This window comes from Malaya genurostris, chromosome 2, assembly GCF_030247185.1.
Source record: "Malaya genurostris strain Urasoe2022 chromosome 2, Malgen_1.1, whole genome shotgun sequence".
NCBI classification, from domain to species: domain Eukaryota; kingdom Metazoa; phylum Arthropoda; class Insecta; order Diptera; family Culicidae; genus Malaya; species Malaya genurostris.
In genome coordinates, this window is record NC_080571.1 from 144,336,067 (window position 1) to 144,361,137 (window position 25,071).

General features: G+C 39.6%; 1 protein-coding gene across 11 annotated transcripts in view; it reads left to right on the plus strand.

Annotated features, from left to right (window-relative positions):
• Nucleotides 1–25,071, plus strand: part of LOC131426980 (innexin shaking-B) — a 1,311,753-nt gene that overhangs the window by 413,952 nt on the left and 872,730 nt on the right. For all 11 annotated transcript variants that reach the window (XM_058589825.1, XM_058589817.1, XM_058589824.1 and 8 more), the window contains one exon: nt 24,372–24,537. In XM_058589825.1, coding sequence (XP_058445808.1) covers nt 24,372–24,537 — 166 coding nt within the window. The remainder of the gene's footprint in view (nt 1–24,371; nt 24,538–25,071) is intronic.

Below are 25,071 nucleotides of genomic sequence, written 5' to 3' on the forward strand. Positions count from 1 at the left end.
GTTTGGCCGAAAGCGGTCAATTTCCGAACATTGTATTTTTCCAATTGAGCAATTCGTAAACTCTCAAAACGATAGGGTTTACTTGACCGACCGTTCATACGAGAATTTGAGTCATCGATTGGCCACCAGGAGGCAGCACCCGCAACAGATAATGGTTTGGGCCGCTGTAACCGCAGATGGGCGTTCTCCAATCGTTTTCATCGAGCCTAGCGTCAAGGTAAATGCGACATATTATCGGGAAAGTATTCTGGAGGTTGCTTTGAAGCCGTGGGCAGACAAACATTTCGGTGGCAGACAATGGACGTTTCAGCAGGACTCGGCACCGTCTCACAAAGCTCGAGTGAACCAAGAATGGCTGAAAAACAATGTTCCGAACTTCATCACGTCCACACAATGGCTCTCGAATTCACCAAATACGAATCCAATAGATTATTCTCTTTGGGCCATTTTGGAGAGCAAAGTTCGAACTAAAAGATACACCAGTCTCGAGGCACTGAAAAAAGTTATTGTCCGCGATTGGGCCAAAATACCTGCAAGTCACATTCGGCAGCTTGCGATTCGTTTTTTGACCGTCTCAAGACCATAGTCAAGGCAAAAGGTGGTCATATCGAGCAAAAGTGAATTGATTCTGAATTTTGAATTATTTTCACACATTTTGTACTTTGAATTAAGTAAAAGTAATTTTCCAAACTGAATTTATGGCCTTTTTAATAATTGGTTACACTTCGAGGGCCGGACCCTGTAAATAGATAAGGAATCACGGAACAATCGCTTTATTGTATTTCGGGATAGATGAAAATCAAAACCATCGGAGCAACTATTAAATAAACGACACATACTAGAAAAAGGCTCATTATACCCGTAGTTGATTCTAGCAGCGGGAATTCTAAGAAACGGGTGTGAACGAAGACTGCGAAGATGAATGTCGAAATTGACCAACCGTAAGAGATCAGCACAATCGATACGCGATTGAATTAAGTCCGCTATGAAAACGGCCTTGTGAACATTCCTTCGAACAGACAGCAGATCCTAGTCAATAAGGCGGCAGCGATCCACGTAGCTTGGAAGGTGACCAAACAATATATGCATACTCGAGGATTGACCGGACCAGTGCACAATGAAGGGCTTTTAAGCAGTGTATGTTACAAAAACTTTTAGCAATTCGAAACATAAAACCATATGAGATTTTCTAAGCCTTTGAAGTTACGTAATCGACGTGGTTCTTGAAATCAAGTTTGCTGTCTAAGATTACTCCTAAGTCTTTCACAAACGATTCACGTTTGAGAATGCTTTGCGAGAGGTTGTAGTCATACAAAATTACTGAGCGCTTTCGGGTGAAGGATATGACGGAACATTTGGAGGCATTCAGTACCAACCTGCACAGATAAAAATATTTTGTGAATTTACATCTATTTTCATGCACATATTTGGAGCAGGTAATTAAACATAAAATTACTTAACAATTCTGTACGTTTCAATACAATTTAATCGCAAAATAAGCGTTAATTGAAAGATACAGTTATATTCATTGAAAATTCAATGCAATTCAATTTAGTTTTGCATCGATGAAGGTTTTCAATCAAAATTTCGATTCAACCCATGTCTATTCCATGTTACTATTGATTTACATCTCGTGTAAATTTCATTATTTCTTTCTGTGTGTTGACATGACACCATTTTGCGAAGGCATCAAGTTGAGCTTGTAGAAAGCAAGCGTCATCTAGACCATTCATCAGATGATATAGTTTGAAATCATCAGCGAATGATAGCTTGAAACATTTTACAGTGAAGTTGAGATCGTTGAGATAGGGTAGTCCTAAATGACTTCCTTGAGGAACTCCAGAACTAACAGCAAATGGTATTGTTATCCTGTTTCCTATTTTCACAGACATCTCACGACCAGTTAGATATGACTGCATCCATTTCAGTAGAGCACCATTAAAGCCAAGCCTGTCAAGTTTGGCTATTGCTATTTGATGATGTATTTTATCAAACGCTGCCGTGAAATCAGTGTAAATTGCGTCGACCTGCTTGCGTGATTGTAGGGAACGGATGATAAATGAAGTGAAGGATACTGAATTTGTAGATGTTGATCGTTTAGGCATGAATCCGTGTTGCGTTTCAGATATGTAGTCGTTGCAATTGTGGGTTAAAAAGTCAAGAATATTTTTTTCAAATAACTTTGAGACAGCGCAAAGTGAAGCAATTCCGCGATAGTTAGTTATGGATTTGTTTCCTTTTTTAAACACTGGGAAGATATGTGATTTCTTCCAGAAATCGGGGAATACTCCCGACTCAAGAGATGCGTTGAAAACTATTATCAGTGGCGTTAGGAGACTGTTCAGGCATCTTTTCAATACTATTGAAGGAATATCATCAGGTCCAGCGATAGTGGAACATTTCAACCTGGAACAAGCCGTATTAATCATGATCGTTGTGATACGAGGGTGAGGTCCAATAGGGGAACGACGAGGAACGTTAATGACTGCTTCGGATACCTGATCGCTGTTGAGGATTTCTTTAGAGAAAACGCTACTGAAATGCCTTCTAAATAGATTACAGGTATCGACTAGGGTTGATGACTGAAGTTTACCGAGTGCCATATGAGTTGGTAATCCAATTTCCTTACGCTGTTCGTTAACGTGATTCCAAAAGCTTTTAGGGTTATTTTTAAAATTTCGTTGCACACGAAGTAAATAAGCGTGATGCAAAATTTTGTTTAGTCGTTTATAGCTACTACTAAGATAAATATATACGCTCAGGTTGCGCTATCATTCGCTCGTAAAGCCTCATTTGTATTGGATTTTAAACCTGAATTCTAAAACAACACTTTGGAACCAAATTCAACCTTAAATTTGTTTAAATTCAGATTAGGCATGCTAGAATTAAATTTAGGAATTTGGGTTCTGAACAAAAATTTGGAACTGGATTCAGTGCTTCAAGTCAGGTTCGGAACTCATGTTTAGTATTCAGTTCGAGAATTACATTTGGATCTCGAATTGTGAAAAAGGGTTTAGTCCAGAATTCTGAAACTAAATTAATGAACTGAAGCGAAGTAGTAAAAGTTGTACAATTCACACAATCAATCAAGTAAATAAAGTTTCTACATAGTTTCCAGTATCCATAGCTGTAAAAGTGAATAAAATGAATTCTAATAAACTTGTTGAAGTAGAACGCCATGTTACTTCGGGGTTAGGATTTTTTACTTGCTATATCATTTCTCCATTATTTTTTTTTAAAACAATTTTGGAATGCACGAGATAATGGCAATCCTTAGATATTTACTTATGTCTTATTTTGAGCTCGATTTAAAGATAGGTACTAAGTAGGATGATTTCCATATTTCTGGAAATATTCCTGTTCTTAGAGATAAGTTGAAGAGATGGTGTAATGGTGTTGTGTTCCGTCCGGTCCAGGTCCCTTCACTGTGTTGAGGTTTTCCAATGCAGTGAATATTTCTTGCTTTGATAATTGATTGACCCTGTCATTAGAAAGCTGCTGTAGGAAGGAAAAGTAGTCATGTTCGCGGTCTGTCTCGGCATATGAGGAACATATTTCATGGAAAAAATATTGAAAATTTCAGGGCTATTATTTCCAGTGGCTCCGTCTAGGTTCATTTGGGAAAAAAGGTTTTATTTCTTCAGTTTTGTTTAAAAATAGCTAACAAAAATTTTTGGATGCTCTTTGGTTTCACTTTCAACTTTAAGATTATATTCTTCGTATGCTGAATTGATTGCTATTTTCAGGTCATTTCAAATGTCGAGGTAGTTTTGTAGATTGATAGCACTCGAGGTACCTTCGGGAATTTTGAATAATTAGATAGAATTTTTCCACTTCTTCATTGACGTTTCCTTCTATACTCAGTATTTTTTGCCAGTTGGGTTGGAAAACTCTGACGATAAAAATTTAACTTCTTCCGTAATTTGGTAAATTTTGTTTTATGATCAGACTACTTGTGTCAGCTTCGATTCGTGTTTCAAATTCGTCAAGTAAAATGGCAGTGCATTTTTCGATTGAAGACTGCGCATAAATTGCCAATGCGTTACTTGATTTACCCAAATCTTCAGTAGGAGACTCAGGCATACTTATGGCTTCTGATAGTTTTGCGGTGATATTTTATTTTCAGTTGAAGTATTTATGTCGCTTATTTTGGTGAGTTCCGTTCGAATGTCGGTCAATAATGACTTGATATGATTGAATGATTCGTTCGACATGGTCGTGGTTTTCAAATACCGAATAAGGGCCCGATTCGAATTCGACTGGACCCTAATACTTTCCGTTAATTTTTGCTGTGGGCGTATCCTTCAGATTGAATTGTTTGGAATAGTCCTCCTGACATTCAATGCGTAAAAGGAGCATGAATGTGCGTAGAACTTCTTCATAATTTCGCTGAACGACAATACTAACGGAAGGAAATTTCCTTCCGCATGTTTCTATGCAATTCCATAAATAACGATTATCGTTCAGTGCACAGTTGAAAACATCACACTTTGCCATACGCAGTGCATGACAAATTTAGAGTTGACATAAGAAAAACCTGTTTTAATACACCTAGTGATGTAATGATTACTTTCTCGTATGATTCATTATCACCTACATATTACAGCAGAAGCTCATAAAAATACTACAAATTTACTAGCCAAATTAATGAATTGGTAACATATGAAAAAAATATTCTTAAATCTGACATTTTTACTCTAAGCACCCTACCTCCAGGGATGGAAAACGAACGAAAATTGGGATTTTCTAATGGTAGCTTAAGACTTTTCAGTTGAATCTAAGGCAGCGAAAATAGATTCAGCCATATTCAACAAAAATGTTTGGCATTATTTTCACATTTTTGGTGCATATCAGCCTATACTTTCGGAACCGGAAGTCAGATATAAATGAAATACAGGAAATTTTTATGGAACCGCAAGACCTTTCATTTGAATTTAAGTATGTTAAAATCGGTTGAACCATCTCAGAGAAAAATAAGTGATATTATTTTCACATTTTTGGTGCATATCATCTTTTATTCCGGAACCAGATCTAAATGAAATTCAGGAACTTTGTATGGGATTGTAAACCTTTCATTTGAATCTAAGTACGTGAAAATCGGTTCATCCATTCATCCATCTCTGAGTGTGACATCATTTTAACATTTTTGGTGTATCACCTTGTAATTCCGGAACCGGAAGTCGGTTCCAAATGAAATTCAGGAACTTTGTATGGGACCATAGGCCTCCTTAAAATTTAAGTTTGTGAAAATCGGCTCTGAGAAAATTGAGTAAAATTTTTTTACAAAATTCTTATGACCCTATAATTCCGGAACTAAAAACCAGATCTAAATGGAATCCATGAGCTTTATCTGGGACCATCAAACCTTTCATTTGAATCTGAGTTAGTGAAAATCGGTTAAAATCATCTCTAAAAAATTTAGTGATATTATAACAGCGAGTGACATTATCCACATTTCTGGTGCATATCACCCTCTCACTCCGGATCCGGATGTCGGATCCAAATGAAATTCAGGAACTTTTTATAGGACCGCAGGACCTTTCTTTTGCATCTGAGTTTGTGAAAATCGGTTCAGCCATCTCTGAGAAAATTGAGTAATATTATTTTCCACATACAAACTCACACATACGTAATAATACGCGTAATAATGTTTTCGCGTAGAACAGTGAACTGAATTTCGAATGTTACACTCTAATTGTATATGTCAAATAAAGTTCGTTGTATCTTCCAACCTATATAACAACTGGTTGTAATTTTTGTCGTGAATGCGACTTACTTTACTATGGGCGCCATTTCAAAATTTACCCTGTATAAAAATGGGCAAAACTTTATCGCGAATATCTCTTGATGTACTTAATGCTACAACATAATTTTTTCTACAAGCTATCGGAACGATGTGATCAGGAATTTGTGATTAAATTTTCAACAGCGTGAGATAACCATAAATAAATGGAAAACAAAGGAAATAATGAGAAAAATTCATCACACTTGCTTGCCTTTTTCGCACCCGGACGACGGTTTTGAGATAGTCAAGCAAATATCAGTTCCGGTTTGCTATATAAAATGCATAGCACCGACTCAGAAGAGACTCAAACTTAACACGTCACTCTCCATCACAAACGCCTTCATAAGAGGTTCTTTTCAGAACCACCATTATTTTATTATAAAGAACTGGTAATTTCGTAACATTTAGTTGTATGTCAGAATGTTTAATGTAACTAATCTGTACCTCAGTTTGAGTGTATCGTTTCAAATTCAAGTGGTGAAAAAGAGAAGAGCTTGCACAATTCACACAATCGATCAACTAATTGATATTCGGAAGTATAAAAAAAGAGTGTCAGTTTCATTCGTATTCTTGACATTCAGTAATACCTCTGACACCACCAGTTCTTTTGTCGTGAATACGACTTACTTTACTATGGGGTGCCTTTTCAAAATTAGCCATATGGAAGAATGGGCAGAACTTAATCGTGAATATCTCGACTTGTATTAATGGTAGCAACATAATTCTTTCACCATTTCATCAAAAAGATGATCAGGAATTTAGGATAATATTTTGAACAATGTGAGATAACTACAAACAACTCAAAAATTAAGTTTTCTCAAAATTTGAAAATAATGCGGAAAACTCTTTACTTTCGCTTGGATTTTTCGCGCAAGGACGACGATTTTGAGGCAGTCAGGCACATATCTTCAACTGAATGCGTATAAAAGGGAAACCGTGGTCGAAAATCGATCATTTCTTTTCGTGCGTTCGGTGGAAGCAGACGTCGTGGGAGTTGAACCATCAACCAGCAGCGACGGAGAGTGCACCTTTTGCGTGGTTAAAACCTCAAACGCTCAGGTAGCAACTCTCATTCGCTTGCTGGCCATCAAGGCGAGAAGACTGCCACCGCGAGAGTTAAACCATCAACCAGCAGCGACGGAGAATGCACCTTTTGCGTGGTTACAACCTCAAACGCTCAGGTAGCAACTCTCATTCGCTTGCTGGCCATCAAGGCGAGAAGACTGCCATTGCGAGAGTTAAACCATCAACCAGCAGCGACGGAGAGTGCACCTTTTGCGTGGTTAAAACCTCAAACGCTCAGGTAGCAACTCTCATTCGCTTGCTGGCCATGAAGGCGAGAAGACTGCCACCGCGAGAGTTGAACCATCAACCAGCAGCGACGGAGAGTGCACCTTTTGCGTGGTTAAAACCTCAAACGCTCAGGTAGCAACTCTCATTCGCTTGCTGGCCATCAAGGCGAGAAGACTGCCACCGCGAGAGTTAAACCATCAACCAGCAGCGACGGAGAATGCACCTTTTGCGTGGTTACAACCTCAAACGCTCAGGTAGCAACTCTCATTCGCTTGCTGGCCATCAAGGCGAGAAGACTGCCATTGCGAGAGTTAAACCATCAACCAGCAGCGACGGAGAGTGCACCTTTTGCGTGGTTAAAACCTCAAACGCTCAGGTAGCAACTCTCATTCGCTTGCTGGCCATGAAGGCGAGAAGACTGCCACCGCGAGAGTTAAACCATCAACCAGCAGCGACGGAGAATGCACCTTTTGCGTGGTTAAAACCTCAAACGCTCAGGTAGCAACTCTCATTCGCTTGCTGGCCATCAAGGCGAGAAGACTGCCATTGCGAGAGTTAAACCATCAACCAGCAGCGACGGAGAGTGCACCTTTTGCGTGGTTAAGACCTCAAACGCTCAGGTAGCAACTATCATTCGCTTGCTGGCCATCAAGGCGAGAAGACTGCCACCGCGAGAGTTAAACCATCAACCAGCAGCGACGGAGAGTGCACTTTTTGCGTGGTTAAAACCTCAAACGCTCAGGTAGCAACTCTCATTCGCTTGCTGGCCATCAAGGCGAGAAGAATGACCTCGGTGGATGAGTTAGCCATCGAAGGATACGATCGCTGAAAGAAGGGGCCATTTTGCAGACAACTGTTTCAAAAATGATTTAACTGTCAGATCCATAAATAGACTTTTAAAAGGATCAGAAATATTGAGGGTGGTAAAAACCCAGTCCACAACATCAGAGAATTTTATGAGCCTAGCTCCCAGCTGGTTCTCTGTTGGGTTTTCAGGGGAACTTGGGAATTTTGGTGTCCCGGGAAGTGGTGAGAATTCCTTCTCAGAATTGAGTTTTCCGAGACTTTTTTCTTCGGAGCTTTGTCTTCATTTCCTCTAAAAAAAAATTTGGAGGCCCATCAGAAGGCAACTTCGAACCCTTACTTGGGAACTTATGAGAGAGTAGTACAGCTATAAAGGACCACCGAAGATATACCCTATAATGAGTCGTCAGACTCTCTCTCGTCAGTTGACAAGCAGGTATTGTTACGTATCGTTTTGTATCACACTACTGGTGGCTGCTTTTCAGCACCGAACCACCAGTTCAGGGTCGCTTACCTTGTTGGTCTCCTGGACAATCTTCACTTCACTATTTTTTTGGGGCGGACTTTTCTTCCCACCTGTGGTCACTGAGCGAATCGTTTGCGGCGGAAACAAGTTACACACAAAACAAAATGGACGACACAGCTCGTATATAAAAAGACCGCACAATTTTAATCTTAGGCACTATATTTTGTACTGAAAAACAATAGAACATTAGACTTTTACTTGCGCAAGTTTATTTGGTCGAGATTCTCTACTCGACACTACGTTGCGGCCGTGATGCTCGTTGGTCGACTTGGTGGTACTGGCGACGTCTGCAGGGTGGCACTTGCTTCAGGGGCGATGACACAGCTACAAGATGACCAGGTGAAGCTGCAACTCGGCCTGTCTGTAGCGGAGGCCTTCGTTCCGAGGGTAATACCCGGAGAGTGGTACTGCACGTACTATTTTCTTCGTTTCACCGAAAAGGCACACACGTCGGGCTAACAGCAAGCGAACTTAACCGGTCTAGTGCACTTGTCCCGAATCAAACGTTCGTGGGATACCTCGGTACTAAATACTGATCCCTTTGGATCCACTTATACCAGAATTCTAATAACGGAACGAAACGGATTGTCACTTTTGGTGGGTGACACGCTGCTGCAACCTTCACTCTACCGGGTCAACAAAATACTAGCTCCCGCTCAAGGGTTTTCCCGCGGTTTTATCGGCTTGCTGTCCATTTTCCATCCCAATCCCACCGCCACTTTCAAAGCAGGCCACCCCGCATTTTATGCTGCGATGATGACGATGATGACAGTGTGTAGACAGATGACGGTTACAATGATTTATCGTTTTTTTTCTGGTTGGTGTCTTGGTTAGTGTTTGAACCTACTACACTTGTTTCCATTTATTATATAAATATGTAATATGGTTTGATGTATGAATGGTATTGAACAATAACAAAGATATATATAAATTAATGAATATAAATAAATGAATATTTTTGAATAAATAATATATAGTTTAATAATAAATATGTAGTAAATAAATGTGAATAAAGAAATTTTGAATAAATAAATAAATAAATATGTTGATAAATAAATAAATAAATAGAATAAATAATTAAACAAGACCCTACTTATGACACTAACCATTGCTATTGAGCAGCACTTAAACGTGACTCAAACATGTAAACACGGAGTATGAACGCGATTGACGTTTAAATTCTACTCAGACATTTACTGACAATGAAATAAACAAAAATATACAATATTTGAAAAATATATACGAGCTGGACTCAGTGACCAAAGGAACAACATTGTGACCAAAGAATAACAGGTCACAATTTTCCCCGACTCGGTTTAAAAAAAAACCATAAGGTTTTTTTCGAACAAAAGCCGACTTCTAATGCGACTACTTCTTCCTTAGAACCAGTTTCAATTCCGAGGGATGATTTTTCCAAAGGCCAGAGGAGCTCTCTCTCCCGGAATTGTATGATTCTAAAGCAGTGAGCCTGTCCATTTTCAGTCTCGTGCTCTTGCCAAAATATTTGTCAAAATCAGGTGCGATATTTTCCATCCATCATTCCCAAAACAACTGCGAAAGTGTAGCTTTCGAAACTGTTTACTATGCGTCAGAGTTTGAGACGGTCTTTGCATTGGTAGAGCAGAAATATTGATCGGAAACACAACAAATAACAGAAACTATCCGGAAGAAAAACAGACTAAATTTCACATTTTCTCCCCTTTTTCACTGTCACGAGAACGACGCTCGGACAAAACACCACTACTGTCACAAGAACGACGCTTGGACAAAACACCACTACTGTCACAAGAACGACGTTTGGACAAAACAACACTACTGTCACAAGAACGACGCTTGGACAAAACAACACTACTGTCACAAGAACGACGCTTGGACAAAACTACACTACTGTCACAAGAACGACGCTTGGACAAAACTACACTACTGTCACAAGAACGACGCTTGGACAAAACTACACTACTGTCACAAGAACGACGCTTGGACAAAACAATATTACTGTCACAAGAACGACGCTTGGACAGAATATTTTTAACCTTACTCATTCGTACGTCTCATTCATTGAATATAATTCATTCATTTTCATTCATTCTCAGTCACACTAACATTCATAAATTTTACTCATTCGCACTCACTTTCAGACTGCATACTCATTCATATTCATGACACGCATAAAATAATTAAAACTTATATTATGGACGCTCTTAATTTTAATATTTTTCTTTTCGACTCTTTCCGAAGAGTCGAAAAGATACATAATTTTAACGAAATGTTTCACTCATTACGTACTTCTATTACTCGCTCAACTTGTGAGAGAAAATCGACCGAAGCTACGCAGAATGAAACCATTTACGCTGAGAGTGTACAGTTGGCATCTAATCGGCGGGCAAACGTTATCCCGCCACCTTAGATACCACCCTGTCGTATGTTTGTTTATTTTCCGATCTGTCAGTTCTGCTCGTACATTACTGACCACTTATAGAAAACAACAAAAAGTGGGACTTCCGGTGAAACCCTCAACGAGTGAACACGTCGTATCGTGTTAGTGCGGTGAAAATTCGAGTATTTCGCGAGAAAGAAAGGATTTTCATCCGTACTTCGGTGACTCCACGTTGTCACATAGCGAGGGTTTCACTTGTAGTCCAGTGAAAAGAAAGTCCATTGGACTATAAACGAAAGCTAACTGGCAATATAGCTAAATCGCTGTGCCATCAATCGGCGTCATCTCAAGTGAGGTGACGCCACCAGAAGTGAAGAAGAAGAAGAAGAACAACAAAAAGTGATACGAATTTGGATGGATACAGGATACAGGTAAGTATTTTGTTTAATTATGTTAATTTGTTTTTATTTTCAGAGTTTGGAGACAGTGTTGCCTTTTTTTGGGAAAAGGATAGATAGCAGACGTGAAAATCCTTAATATCTCCAAAGACGGTGTTTTGAAGAATATATATTATCTTCGCGTTAGCGAAATTGAAATGGTAAGTAGAATCCAGTATAACATTCTGGTTAATCTATTTATTTTTGTTTCTATTATAGCACACTGTTCGCGTCCAGGCCGCTCCAGCCAGTCAATTTGGCAGAACGAAAAGCAGTGGCCCAGAGAAAATTATTATTCGTAAAGTCTAGTAAAAACCTGTCGGCTCGGTTACCTATAAAAACCAAATACAGTTTTTTTTCTGTGCAAATTATTTTTTTTAATTACTTTGGGAAACTCCTCTATGTTTTAGGTTCGCCTTGCATACTATTTGTTTGCGTTACTACATTGTGTGTGTATACAAATTCGCCTTCAATCAAATATTTTGTAGCTCAAGAAGTGAATTGTCTGATTGCCGAAAGTAGCTTTGATTTGATCAAAAACTATTCATGTCCGATTTTCCTATTATAATTTGACATCCTTTTAGGAAGATCAGGAATACATTTTAGAATTTTTTTTTTGATATTTTATTCCCAATTTATGAGAAACAAAACTGAATTTTTCTAATTAATTACACTGAAACAAACATAAAAACGATTAACAGATTTTATGATGCCTAAAGTTTTGATATAATTTGACTTGAACGCAAAACTGAATGATGGTCAGCGTATTAATACAAGGAAACATAAAGGCTACGAAACATTGCATCGTTCAAAAAAGGCTTGTGAAAATACGTTTTTTTGATGAGCACTAGACAAACAAATAATGGTACAATGTATACATTTAGTAGGTGAATCTAATAATTTTGGAGCGCATAAACCCTTCGGTACAAACTATTTGCTCTTGGTTGAAGTCTAAACCGTTTTCGCTTACGCGTACGGTAGAGACCAAACAAGATATTGACGGAACGAGAAGTCAATTTCATTTTTACACTGACCAAATACTGCACATTCTTTGTTAAATATCTGCCAAGAAGCAATTCACTAGTTTGCCTAAATGTGAAATTTGCTCTGGCCATTACACCAAATAAACGAAAAAGAACCCACGAAAAAAGTAAAACGGCAGAAAATTTCACACACGGTACAAAAATAAACAACTCCCGCTAGTGCCTACAATGTAGTAGTAAAAGTAAATGTCAAAATTTAGTCTGAGTGTATTTACCACTTTCAGGTAGAAATACATAAACGATACAAACGATCAATGTTCCCGCTCAAACCATAGCATTTGACGACGTGTCAGATGTAAGATTTTTCCTCATTCGCTACAATTCGCAAAAACAACATTCACAATTAATCCCACGAACAATTTCCGAACACAATATCGACCTGATGACTACACGAATAATGAAATGAACCTAGTGAATTGAATTTTCTCCGGGAGACACGATGAAAAAAAGTGGTTTGCTTCTGGTCTATGAATCAAAGCACTTTTTTTTTTAATTTTTGCGTTGGGCGCCAATTGTTTCGTATGGTTTTGCCTATACACTACTGGTGGCTGCTTTTCAGCACCGGACCACCAGTTCAGGGTCGTTTATATTCTTGGTCACCGGAGAAATTTCACTCCACTATATTTGGGCGGACTTTTCTTCCCACCTGTGGTCACTGGGCGAATCGTTTGTGGCGGAAACAAGTAACAATATAAAACAAAATGGACGACACAGCTTGTATAAAGAAGAAAGACCGTACAATTTTTAACTCTAAACACTATATTTAAAAAAAACACAAAAGAATATACTTTTTACTACTTGCGCAAGTTTATTCGTCGATAACTTCTTCTCAACACTCCGTTGCGGCCGTGATGATCGTTGGTCGACTTGATGGTTCCTGGCGACGACGAGCGGGACGGCACTGACTTCGGGGCGATGGGACAGCAACTCCAAATAAATCAGCAACTCGGCCTGTTTGTGGCGAAGGCCTATGTTCCGGAGAGTGATACTGCGCGCATTATTTTTTTTGTTTCACCGCAAAGCCACACACGTCGGGTTAAAGGCGAACAAATTCAACCGGTCAACTTTGTCTATCGCACTTTTCCCGTATCAAATGTTCGTGGGGCACCTTCGGCACGAAATACTGATCCCTTTGGATCCACTTAGTTAGAACATTTCGCACTGAAACGCGTTGTCACTTTTGGCGTGTGACTCGCTGCTGCGACCTTCACTCTTCCCGGTCAGAATAATACAAGCCCCCGCTCGTGGGTTTTCCCGCGGTTTTATCGGCTTGCTGTTCATTTTCCATCCCAATCCCACCGCCACTTTCAAAGCAGGCCACCCCGCATTTTATGCTGCGATGATGACGATGATGACAGTGTGTAGACAGATGACGGTTACAATGATTTATCGTTTTTTTTCTGGTTGGTGTCTTGGTTAGTGTTTGTACCTACTACACTTGTTTCCTTTTATTATATAAATATGTAATATGATTTGACAAGGGGAAAATCACTCTAAACTTTGTCTGAACTCAAATAAGTTTTACCGGGAGTAAAGTTTAGCAGGGATCTCGCTGGATTAGAATGGGATTAGAGAAGTCAGCCGAGATCTGGAAAAGCATTATTTTGACATAAGAAGCCGTAAACGTGGAAGCAGAGTTGCCAGATATTTTCATAGAAAACTGTACTGCTTTGTATAAAAAATCTGTATTTATCTGTATTCACTAATGAAAGAAAATTTCGGAAAAAATGATGTTTAAATATGTTATTCCATTAGATTATTGTTAATGAATGGCAAATGCAAGGAGCATTCCTTTATATCGTAAGTCCTTGCCGCACTGACAAGAGCATTCAACGACGAAATTTTATTGTTTTTGTTATCAACCACAATTGAATTGAAAATCCATATACTTTTTTCGTTTGAAAATGATGACTTGGAATTCAAACGCCCAATACGCAACGTCAAGTCAGGTCATACAACTTTTCAGTCTGACAATAAAGTTTCATGACGCCATGATTTCCTTGAACATGAGCTCAAATTGGTTTCAAATTATGATATAAATGTATTTCAGCGTTCATCATTAAACAGCTGCACGAAAAAATGTTCATTTTAATATGGGCAATCAATCACGCTTAGACGGAAAAGTTTCATTATTTCTTTCTTACTTTTTGTGGTATCTGTATAAATCTGCATTTAATTTGAAAAATCTGTATAAAATCTGTACTCTGTATTAAATCTGTATGCGCATGTAAAAATCTGTATAATACAGATAAATCTGTATAAATGGCATCTCTGCGTGGGAGCTCGAATGACAGATACACTTCAAACAAGATTAAGCAAAACTAGGTTGGATTAGTTTTAAATTACACAAGCTTATCTAGACTAGTTAGGATTAAATGAGATTAGAGAAGATTATTTTGGAATTACACGAGTTTATTAGTATGAGATTGTCTAGAGTTTAGAGTGATTAGCCCCTTGTGATTTGATGTATGAATGGTATTGAACAATAACAAAGATATATATAAATTGATGAATATAAATAAATGAATATTTTTGAATAAATAATATATAATTTAATAATAAATATGTTGTAAATAAATGTAAATAAATAAATTTTGAATAAATAAATAAATAAATAAATATGTTGATAAATAAATAAATAAATAGAATAAATAATTGAACAAGACCCTACTTATGACACCAACCTTTGCTATTGAGCAGAACTTAAACGTGACTCAAACATGTAAACACGGAGTATGAACGCGATTGACGTTTAAATTCTACTCAGACATTTACTTTTTTATTCAATAACATATATTAAGGCACACTGCGTTAAGCTATAAGATGCCAAGGGCATTTTTATACTACTTAAAATTAGAGTAAATTAGAATCTTCACTTTCATGACCATATTTTCCAACTAATCATCGGTGGAGGCTGGTCGGTTGGTGACGTTGGTGCCTGGTGACGATGGTATGCATCGATGGTGGTTTCATTCTTCGTGTGGGTCCGCGGGAAACACCCCCGGGCAACAAGAACCCGGCGAGTGGCCCGCATGTTGATCGTCGACTCGGCCCTCCGGGGTGGTGAATTTTGCGGAAAAGAAGGAGTGAAACAGAGAGAAATAAATGTTGTTGAAAAAAGGGGTTAGAAAGCGAAATTACTTAGGTCAGCGAAAAGATCTAATTAGTTCACGTCAAGATAGTGAAGAGACGAAAGAAGGGGGAGCAAAAAAAATTAGTGTCAGCACAAGATCTTGTTAGTTCCGAAGAAGATGGTGAACAGATGTTGGATGAGGAGTTGCGAGCGGATGTTAGAATCATCGGAGGATAGCAGAACACAGATCAGACTTGTAAGTTGATGTTTTTTATGAATTGGTACAAGAGTGACATATAGGGAAGGTCTCGATGGGCCAAAACGTCTCGTACTGGAACCCCGGGTGATATACCTCGGGCCCGAAGGGAGTCCATTAGCTGCGATCTGGTGCCACAATACTCGGTACATGCCCAGACAATATGTTCAATGTCGTGATAACCCTTACCGCAAGTGCAGAGACCGCTCTCCACGAGGCCGATACGCCGGAGGTGTGCATTCAAGATGTGGTGATTAGACATGAGCCGGGACATCACACGAATGAAATCACGACCCACATTCATCCCTCTGAACCAAGGTTTCGTCGATACCTTCGGGATAATGGAGTGTAACCATCGTCCCAGCTGCCCATTACTCCATGAAGTTTGCCAACTTTCGAGAGTCCTTCGACGAGATATACTGAAAAATTCGTTGAAGCAAATTGGTCTTTCGTAAATTTCACCATCTAATGCGCCCGCCTTGGCCAATGAGTCTGCCTTTTCGTTGCCCGGAATAGAGCAATGCGAAGGGACCCAGACTAAGGAAATTTGATAAGACCGTCGAGATAAAGCTCTCAAGTGTTCCCGTATTTTCCCCAGGAAATATGGGGGATGCTTTTCTGGCTTCATTGCCCGGAGAGCCTCTATTGAACTTAAACTGTCCGTGACAATGAAGTAATGGTCTTCGGGCGAGGTTTCAATGATCCCAAGGGTATACTGAATAGCAGCTAATTCTGCGACGTAAACTGAAGCAGGATCACTGAGTTTGTATGAAGCGGTGATGTTTTTGTTGAAGATACCGAAGCCCGTGGACCCGTTGAGATTTGATCCGTCAGTGTAGAACATCTTTTCACAGTTGACTGCTCTAAACTTATTGTAAAAAATATTAGGGATCACTTGAGGGCGCATGTGATCCGGAATTCCACGAATCTCTTCTCTCATGGATGTGTCGAAAAACACAGTAGAATCAGAAGCATCCAAGAAATGAGCACGGTTGGAAGCAAGCGAAGAAGGATTAATATTCTGAGCCATGTAATCAAAATACAAGGACATAAAACGGGTTTGAGAATTAAGCTCGACAAGCCTTTCGAAGTTTTCAATCACCATCGGATTCAAGATATCGCATCGGATTAACAATCGATATGAGAGATCCCAGAATCGGTTTTTCAACGGTAAGACGCCCGCTAGGACTTCGAGACTCATCGTATGAGTCGACTGCATGCAACCTAGGGCAATTCGCAAACAACGATACTGAATTCTTTCCAGTTTAATGAAATGGGTGTTCGCGGCGGATCGGAAACAGAAGCATCCATATTCCATTACGGACAATATCGTTGTTTGGTATAGCCTGATCAGGTCTCCTGGGTGGGCACCCCACCAAGTTCCGGTAATTGTACGAAGAAAGTTGATTCTCTGTTGGCATTTTTGTTTCAGATACCTAACATGACATCCCCAGGTGCCTTTGGAATCGAACCAGACCCCGAGATATTTAAATGTGAAGACCTGAGCTATGGTTTCACCCCCTAGTTGAAGCTGTAATTGTGCTGGTTCTGGTTTCTCCGTAGAGAAATCGATACCCATTTGAAGAGCCCATGTTGACAAGTTGTCGAGGGTATCTTGTAATGGTCCTTGGAGATCGGCAGCTTTGGGTCCTATAATAGCCACAACGCTGTCGTCGGCAAGTTGCCTTAGCGTGCAAGGTGTGTTGATACATTCATCAATGTTGTTCACGTAAAAATTGTATAAAAGGGGGCTTAAGCATGAGCCCTGAGGAAGACCCATGTAACTGAATCGTATTGTCGACAAATCACCATGCGCGAAATACATGTGTTTCTCGGACAATATATTAAACAAAAAGTTATTCAAAACTGGCGAAAGACCATGCTGATGCAACTTCTCAGACAGGATATTTATAGAAACTGAGTCGAAAGCCCCCTTGATATCTAGGAAAACTGATGCCATTTGTTCTTTACGAGCAAATGCCATTTGAATTTCTGTTGAGAGCAACGCAAGACAATCGTTCGTTCCTTTGCCCTTGCGGAAGCCAAATTGTGTATCTGAAAGCAAGCCATTAGTCTCCACCCAATTGTCAAGACGAAAGAGAATCATTTTTTCGAACAATTTCCGGATGCAGGAAAGCATAGCAATCGGCCTATACGAATTGTGATCGGAGGCTGGTTTCCCTGGTTTTTGAATGGCGATCACTCTCACTTGTCTCCAGTCGTGTGGGACAATATTACCCTCTAGAAACTCGTTGAATAAATTCAACAAGCGTCTTTTGGCGGTGTCAGGCAGATTTTTCAACAAGTAAAATTTAATTCTGTCTAGCCCCGGGGTTTTATTGTTACATGACAGGAGCGCAAGTGAGAGCTCTACCATCGAAAACAGTGTTTCGTTTGTATTCGATGTCGCGACGCGGGAGATCTTCTGTTCCGGAACAGAATCGGGGCATACTTTTTTTGCGAAATCGAATATCCAGCTGTTAGAATATTCTTCGCTTTCGTTCGACTTGTTTTGGTTGCGCATTCGTCGAGCAGTGTTCCAAAGAGTGCTCATCGATGTTTCTTTTGTTAATCCGTCAACAAACCGTCGCCAGTAACTTAGTTTCTTTGCTTTAACTAAGTTCTTCATTCGCTTGTCTAGCGCCGTGTAATTCCGATAATTATCAGATGTTCCGTTTTTTCTGAACTTTTTGAATGCTAGAGATCTTTCCGCGTTCAGAGATGAGCACTCTTTGTCCCACCACGGGTTGGGAGGACGGATGTTAGTTTTCGCGCTTGGTACACGTTTCGTCTGAGCTTGAATCGCAGTATCGAGAATCAAGCCAGCCAAAAACGTGTACTCTTCCTCCGGGGGAAGTTCTTGTGTTGTTTCTAGTTTCTCAGATATCAAGATTGCGTAGCATTTCCAATCAATATTTCGTGTGAGGTCATACGAAACATTGATTGTCTCCAATGGTCTCAATCCTCTGGCGACTGAAATTACGATAGGTAGATGATCGCTACCGTGGGGATCAGGGATTGTCTTCCACTTGCAATCTAGCCGCAACGAGGTCGAGCAAAGGGATAAATCCAGCGCACTTGGTCTTGCTGGTGGGGGAGGAATCCGTGTCATTTCTCCCGTGTTCAGAATAGTCATATTGAAGTTATCGCAAATATCATAGATCGCGGTTGATCTGTTGTCATCGTGAAGACAACCCCATCCCGTACCGTGAGAGTTAAAGTCTCCTAAAACTAATGTCGGCGCAGGAAGGAGTTGCATGATATCGCTGAGCCATTGGAACCCAACCGAGACTCTTGGGGGAATGTAAATGGAAGCAATGGAAAGGTCCTTGCCTTTGATTGTGATATGACATGCGACCACTTCAATACCTGGTATCGAGGGGAGGTTAATTCGATAGAAAGAATAGCACTTTTTGATCTCTAAAAGTACTCCTCCGTAGGGGTTATCTCGATCCAAGCGAATAATGTTAAAATCGTGGAAGTTGAGGGAAATATTTGAAGTCAACCAGGTTTCACATAATGCAAACGCGTCACATTTCACACTATTTATTAAAATTTTGAAGGAATCAATTTTCGGGATAATACTTCTGCAATTCCACTGTAAGACAGTGATTGAATCCTCAACCCCGTTCGATGAGTTAGCCATCGAAGGATACAATCACTGAAAGGAGGGGCCATGTAGCAGTCAACTGCTTCAAAAATGTTCTAATTGTTGGCATAAATGTCATCATCATACTTTTAAGAGGATCAGTGATATTGAAGGTTCTGAAAATCCAGTCCACAATATCAGAGAATTTCAGTAGTCCAGCACTTGATTGATTCTCTAGTTGAATTTTGGGGGTACTGGGGGTTTTTGTTGTACCAGGAAGTGATGGAAATTCTTGGTCTGATCTTAAGTTTGCCAGACCAGGAGCCTTTTGCTTCGGTTTCTGTGAAGCACTTCCCCGTGTTGTAACTTTGTTGATCCCCGCAGAGGTCACCCTTGGGCCTTTACAAGGCAGTTTAGGAGATGAGGTTGGCTTTCTTTTCCTAGAACCGCTAGGCATAGCAAAGGATGTTCCCTCTTGAGGGTCATCGGAGTCAATCTCGTCAGAAGGCAAACAATCATAAAGGTTTACCGATTCGACAGGTGTCATGGCGTTCTTCAGCATCTCTGCGAAGGTGCGCTTGGAGCGTTCTTTAAGAGATCGCTTCAATTTTTCCCCGCGCAGTTTGTATGTGGGGCATGAACTCAATTCATGTGGATTTTCCCCACAGTAAAGGCACTTTTCAGCTTTTTTACCGCAGGAATCATCCGCATGGTCCCCCCCACATTTGATGCATCTCTGTTTATTGCCGCAATAGGTGGATGTATGGCCCAACTGCTTGCAGTTAGTGCAATTCATCACCCGCGGCACAAAAAGTCGAACCGGTAAGCGAACTCTGTCCAGAAGGATGAAGTTAGGAAGAACAGATCCAGCAAAAGTCACCCGAAACGAGCCTGATGGAGAATATGTTTTTGTATTATCCTCTGCAATTTTTATTGAGTTCAATTGCTTGCAGTCCAATATTTTTACCTTCTGAAGTGTAGGGTCCCTGAAACAACCAACCCCATGCTTCAGAAGGTCTTCGCAATTCAGGCTCGCTTCCGTGACCACGCCGTCAATTTCTACTTCTCGCGCTGGTATGTAGACTCGATAGCTCCGTGTAAAAGCATCGTTGCGAGCGATCTTATTCGCCTGCTCTATAGTTTTTACAACTACTTTCAATTTTTTTGCTCGAACCTTTGTTATCTGAATCACGTCCGGATAATGTTTAGCCAGTTCGCGCGATATTTGCATCAAATTAAGCTGTTCATCTTTTTTGGACCGGAAATATACCACATAAGGCCCAGCAGAACCGATCGGCCACACGCGAGTACGAGATGGATTATCAGAGAGAGGAAGATCATCTATACCATCCATATTGATGAGGGGTTTATCATTTGAGGGGGAAAGGTCTCCACCCTCGCTCATAATAAGGTGAGGGAGACGCTTTACAAATATATACTAGCGAGAAGGATAGAGAGAACAAATACTACAATAATACTTAGCTTGATATAACACTGGTTCACTTCAAGGTCAGCAAAATGATCGTCTCTGCTGCTGGTGTGCAGAACGCTACTCAAGGTAACATATAATCAGCACAGCAACCAATGAACGCTGACCACGTGTTTGGTTGCACGATGGCGGTGGATGCTAAGCAGTATCTTCAGACACACTACTACTATCACACACGTCTTCACTGCACATATACAGTATTGCCGATAGGCTATCAATTTATGTCTGGAAGGCTAAGTCCGAGCTGGCTACCGTCCGGGAGGCAGAGCTCGACCTTGGCAGCCAATATGCAGATACGTTGCTGTAAGCACGTGTTATCACGATTTTTGTGGTATCGAATAATGCACTTTTTAACCGTACAACGGATCGAATTTCACTTGATCGAGATGGATTAGCTCCGATCCTAAACACTGGTAGTGAAATTACCCGTAACAAAAGGTTGCAATTCACAAATTGGCACTCTACGCTTGGGGAGATTCTAACGAAGCGACCGATTTGAACGATTGTTCGATACGAACTGAGAACACGATGATTGAATTGCTGGCGCGGAATCTACTCAGACATTTACTGACAATGAAATAAACAAAAATATACAATATTTGAAAAATATATACGAGCTGGACTCAGTGACCAAAGGAACAACATTGTGACCAAAGAATAACAGGTCACAGTATATATGCTCGTTGACTGTTTAGGAGAGGTGGCACTTTTGAGCATGTCAGCAAAAGCACGCTTGGAGTGTTCCTTCAACGACCGCTTTATTATATTTTGCGAAATTTGTAAGCGGGACATGCGGTAATCCTTACAGTAAAGACTCTTTTTGTTTATTTGTTTATTTGTTAGAATAATCCATCTGACAATTAAAAGTCTTAATGAATAACACGAAGTACAACGAACAAACTTATAAAAAGGATACACTTAATAATTTCTGTGAGAACTTGTGCGTCGGTTCACTAAATTCAAAGAGATGCTCAGCTTTGGAAAATGCACGTATACATGCTGTCATTGGTTCATGTAGTCTGAAAGTAGTAAGATGACATCTTGGTTGAAGTAGGCTCGTCGAGCGTAGAGATCGCTGATAAGTACGGAAGTCAAGGAGAGATAACAATTTTTGGTGAAGCAATATCGCCATTGATTACTTTAGCCACAAGTAACGTTTGCTACATCTTTCTTCATCGCTCTAACGTTTCCAGGCCAATCAGACGAAAGCGGTACGGTGGTAAATCCAGAGGGTTTTCCAATGGCAGGTGCCGCAAAGCCAACCTGACGAATCTCTTCTGTACACGTTCTATTCGCAAGTTCCAAACGAGTTGGTACGGGCTCCAAACCAAACACGCATTTTCGAGTAATGGACGCACCAACCAACAGTATAGCGCTTTTAGACAGTACGGGTCTTTGAAGTCTCGGCTAATTTTCGCTGTGAAGCCGAGTTGTGTTGCTTTGGAAATCAAAGTTAATCGGTGTTGGTTAAAGGTAAGCGTAGCATCCAGCAAAATGCCGAGGTCATTGACAACGTCGACTCTTCCAAGAGTTTGTCCATCGATTTGATAGTCGAATATTATGGGGTTGGTTTTGCGATGAAATGTTATAACTTGACATTTCACGGTACTAATAATTAAAAAATTTCTTCTTCACCAGCCAACGAAAATATTTTAAAGTTCCTGGAGACGAACACAATCTTCAATAGACCGAACTGGAAGATACAGGTCATCAGCGTAAAACAGTCTGCATCCAACGCCAAGTAGTAAAGTAGCGTCGTTAAAGAACAGCACAAACAATAATGGACCTAGGTTACTACCCTGAGGAACATTAGATTTATTCGTGAAAGGAGAAGAAATACACGAGCATAGCTGCACACGTAGCACTCTGTCGCATAAATAAGAGCTCAGCCATTTAACGAACATTCTCGAAGCGCCTAGTCGGGATAATTTTGTTACAAGTATTTCAAGATCTATTCGATCAAACGCTGCTTTCAGATCAGTATAAATTGCATCTGTTTGAGATTTTTCTTCCATCCGAGTGATACAGGTAGATGTAAAATCCAACAGGTTCGTGTTGGAAAGTACGACAGTGCAACGACTACCAACTCAAAAAGCTTCAACGCTGCTGGCAAACTGGTTATACCACGGTAACTTCGTACATTTAGGCCGCTGGGGCATCGTGTTGATTGAAATTGTAAATGTGCCTGTGCAAAAATACCGCTGAGAGGAAAAAATCACACAGCACCGGGTCACGGCACCACTAAAAATGTTCGATCATTGTTTACAGTCTTTGAACTTTCAACACACCAGCACTGGAAACTATCTAACGGTCTCTACTGTTTTGTGTTGGTCTGGTACACTAGCTCACAGTGACAAAAGATTAATCTCTGATTGACCTTGAAGCTTATCAGCACGAATATAAAATTATACAGATAGCTACAATAACAGATATTCACGTATAAAAACTTATCACTCTCCAATAAGTTCGTATAGGCGCCCCATAGTAAAGTGAAACGTATTCATGTCAAAAAGTGTCAAATCCGTGCAGGTGAAAATAGGTGCACTTCGCACTCATGCATTTGACATATCTGAAATAAGATACCGTACGATAGCATTGCTGAACTGACTAATCTCGCTCTAAGCTGACATGATCTGAACTGTCGGTCTACGAAGCTATTCAGTCTTAAGAGAAGTCGTGTATACAAGGTTGGGGTTTAGGAAAAAACCCTCTCCCTCCATTCTCCACGAAAATAAAAAAAATATATTATTAAAACCCGTCGCTTTTAATATTAAAGTCAATTATAAAATGAATCACGAAATTATAACCAACAATTTTCAAGCAGTTGTATACATATTTATATATGTATGGATATTTATCAACATCTTTTGAAAACTGCCTGCTCATTTCTTTTTGCTTATGTATACCATAAATTTGTACGAAGTTGTTCGCTTTTTCGTTCAATTTTGTAAATGTATGCAAAATTTTCTTATTTTTAACGAAACGTACCCTTGTATTCCTGCAGCCGGAGCGCGGATCCTATCAAATATCCACATTTTTCAATGGAGTCACGAGTCCTCTTATTTTGAATCTTGGAGTCGAGGGGGATCTTGAAATCTGTAGTTTTTAAAGAGAAAACAAAACATTTCAAATGAATCTTAGTTTGTGGAAATTCGTCCAGTTTTCATAAATATAATTGGGAGCGCATTTGCGTTATATACGCATACAGATACGAGTACACAGACATTTTAAGATACAAGGACGAAATAAGTCAAATGTTGCATTCACCCACCTGGACCTCAGTTTAGTCGATTTTCAGTGATATAGAATTCCAATATGCAGGTAAAAAATTCTTCACTTCTAATATAGAAGATATGTTATCTATAATATCCGGTTTTTGGAGATTACACTTGAAGAAGACATGATCAGCTTTTGTAGGTCATCGAACATCGTTTACTAGTATAAACTAGGTTGTTTGGAGTTTGAGAATATTTTACTAACGATTAGTACTAGCATGATTTATTTTAATGTTAAATTTCTGTCGTGTAATTATATAATTACTGTAAATAAATTGTTATTGACAGTTGAATTGATTTTTTTATTCATTATAACAATTTTTTTTAAAGGCACACTGCTTAAGCTCTATGATGCCAAGAGCAATATTGAAATGATAACCGAGATTAATAAATATTTTTTCTATCTTTTATTTCTTTTGTCCAGATCACTTTCCAAGAAAGTAAAATCGCAGCTGGTTGAAGGAGTGCCATCCTATTTTCGCAGGAATCAAGGAGGGACACAGCAAAGAGCCCCCATTAATTCACCTTCAAGTAGTAATATGGAGTTTCTAAGAGGCGTTTATGCATTTATGCAAGTGAGCAGATCATCGGTAAGTTTGTCAAATAGCACACGAAAAGAAATCCGTTACTGCTGTCATGATTACAAAATCATGAAACCAATTATTTCAACTTCTCATGAAACCATGAGCAATAACTTTTCTCCCATGAAAATTAATCATGGTTCGAAAATGCGTTACATGAAGAATGTATTTCGTTCAAAGCTCGTAACTCTTATTTTCTACCCTCTGCCTCAGTGATGTGATAGGTTTCTTAATAGATTAATGGTACAGCATAAAGCAGATATTGAAAAGCAAGACCTACTGAAAATGTTTGCTTGATCCTGAAGCATGTTCTTTTAATAATCGTGTTGTTTTGCCCACCAGCTGATAGAGAATTGAACATAACATAAAAATAAAGATAATTAACCGAAAATTGACATCATAAGATACTCTAAGCACGGCTACGCTTTTCATTTGACAAACATCAATGTAACATTTTGTTTGAATGTATTTTTACATATTTGATGTGACCGTTGTTGCTAGAATAATATTCCGAGAGCTAGCGTAAACCAAAAAATAAATTCG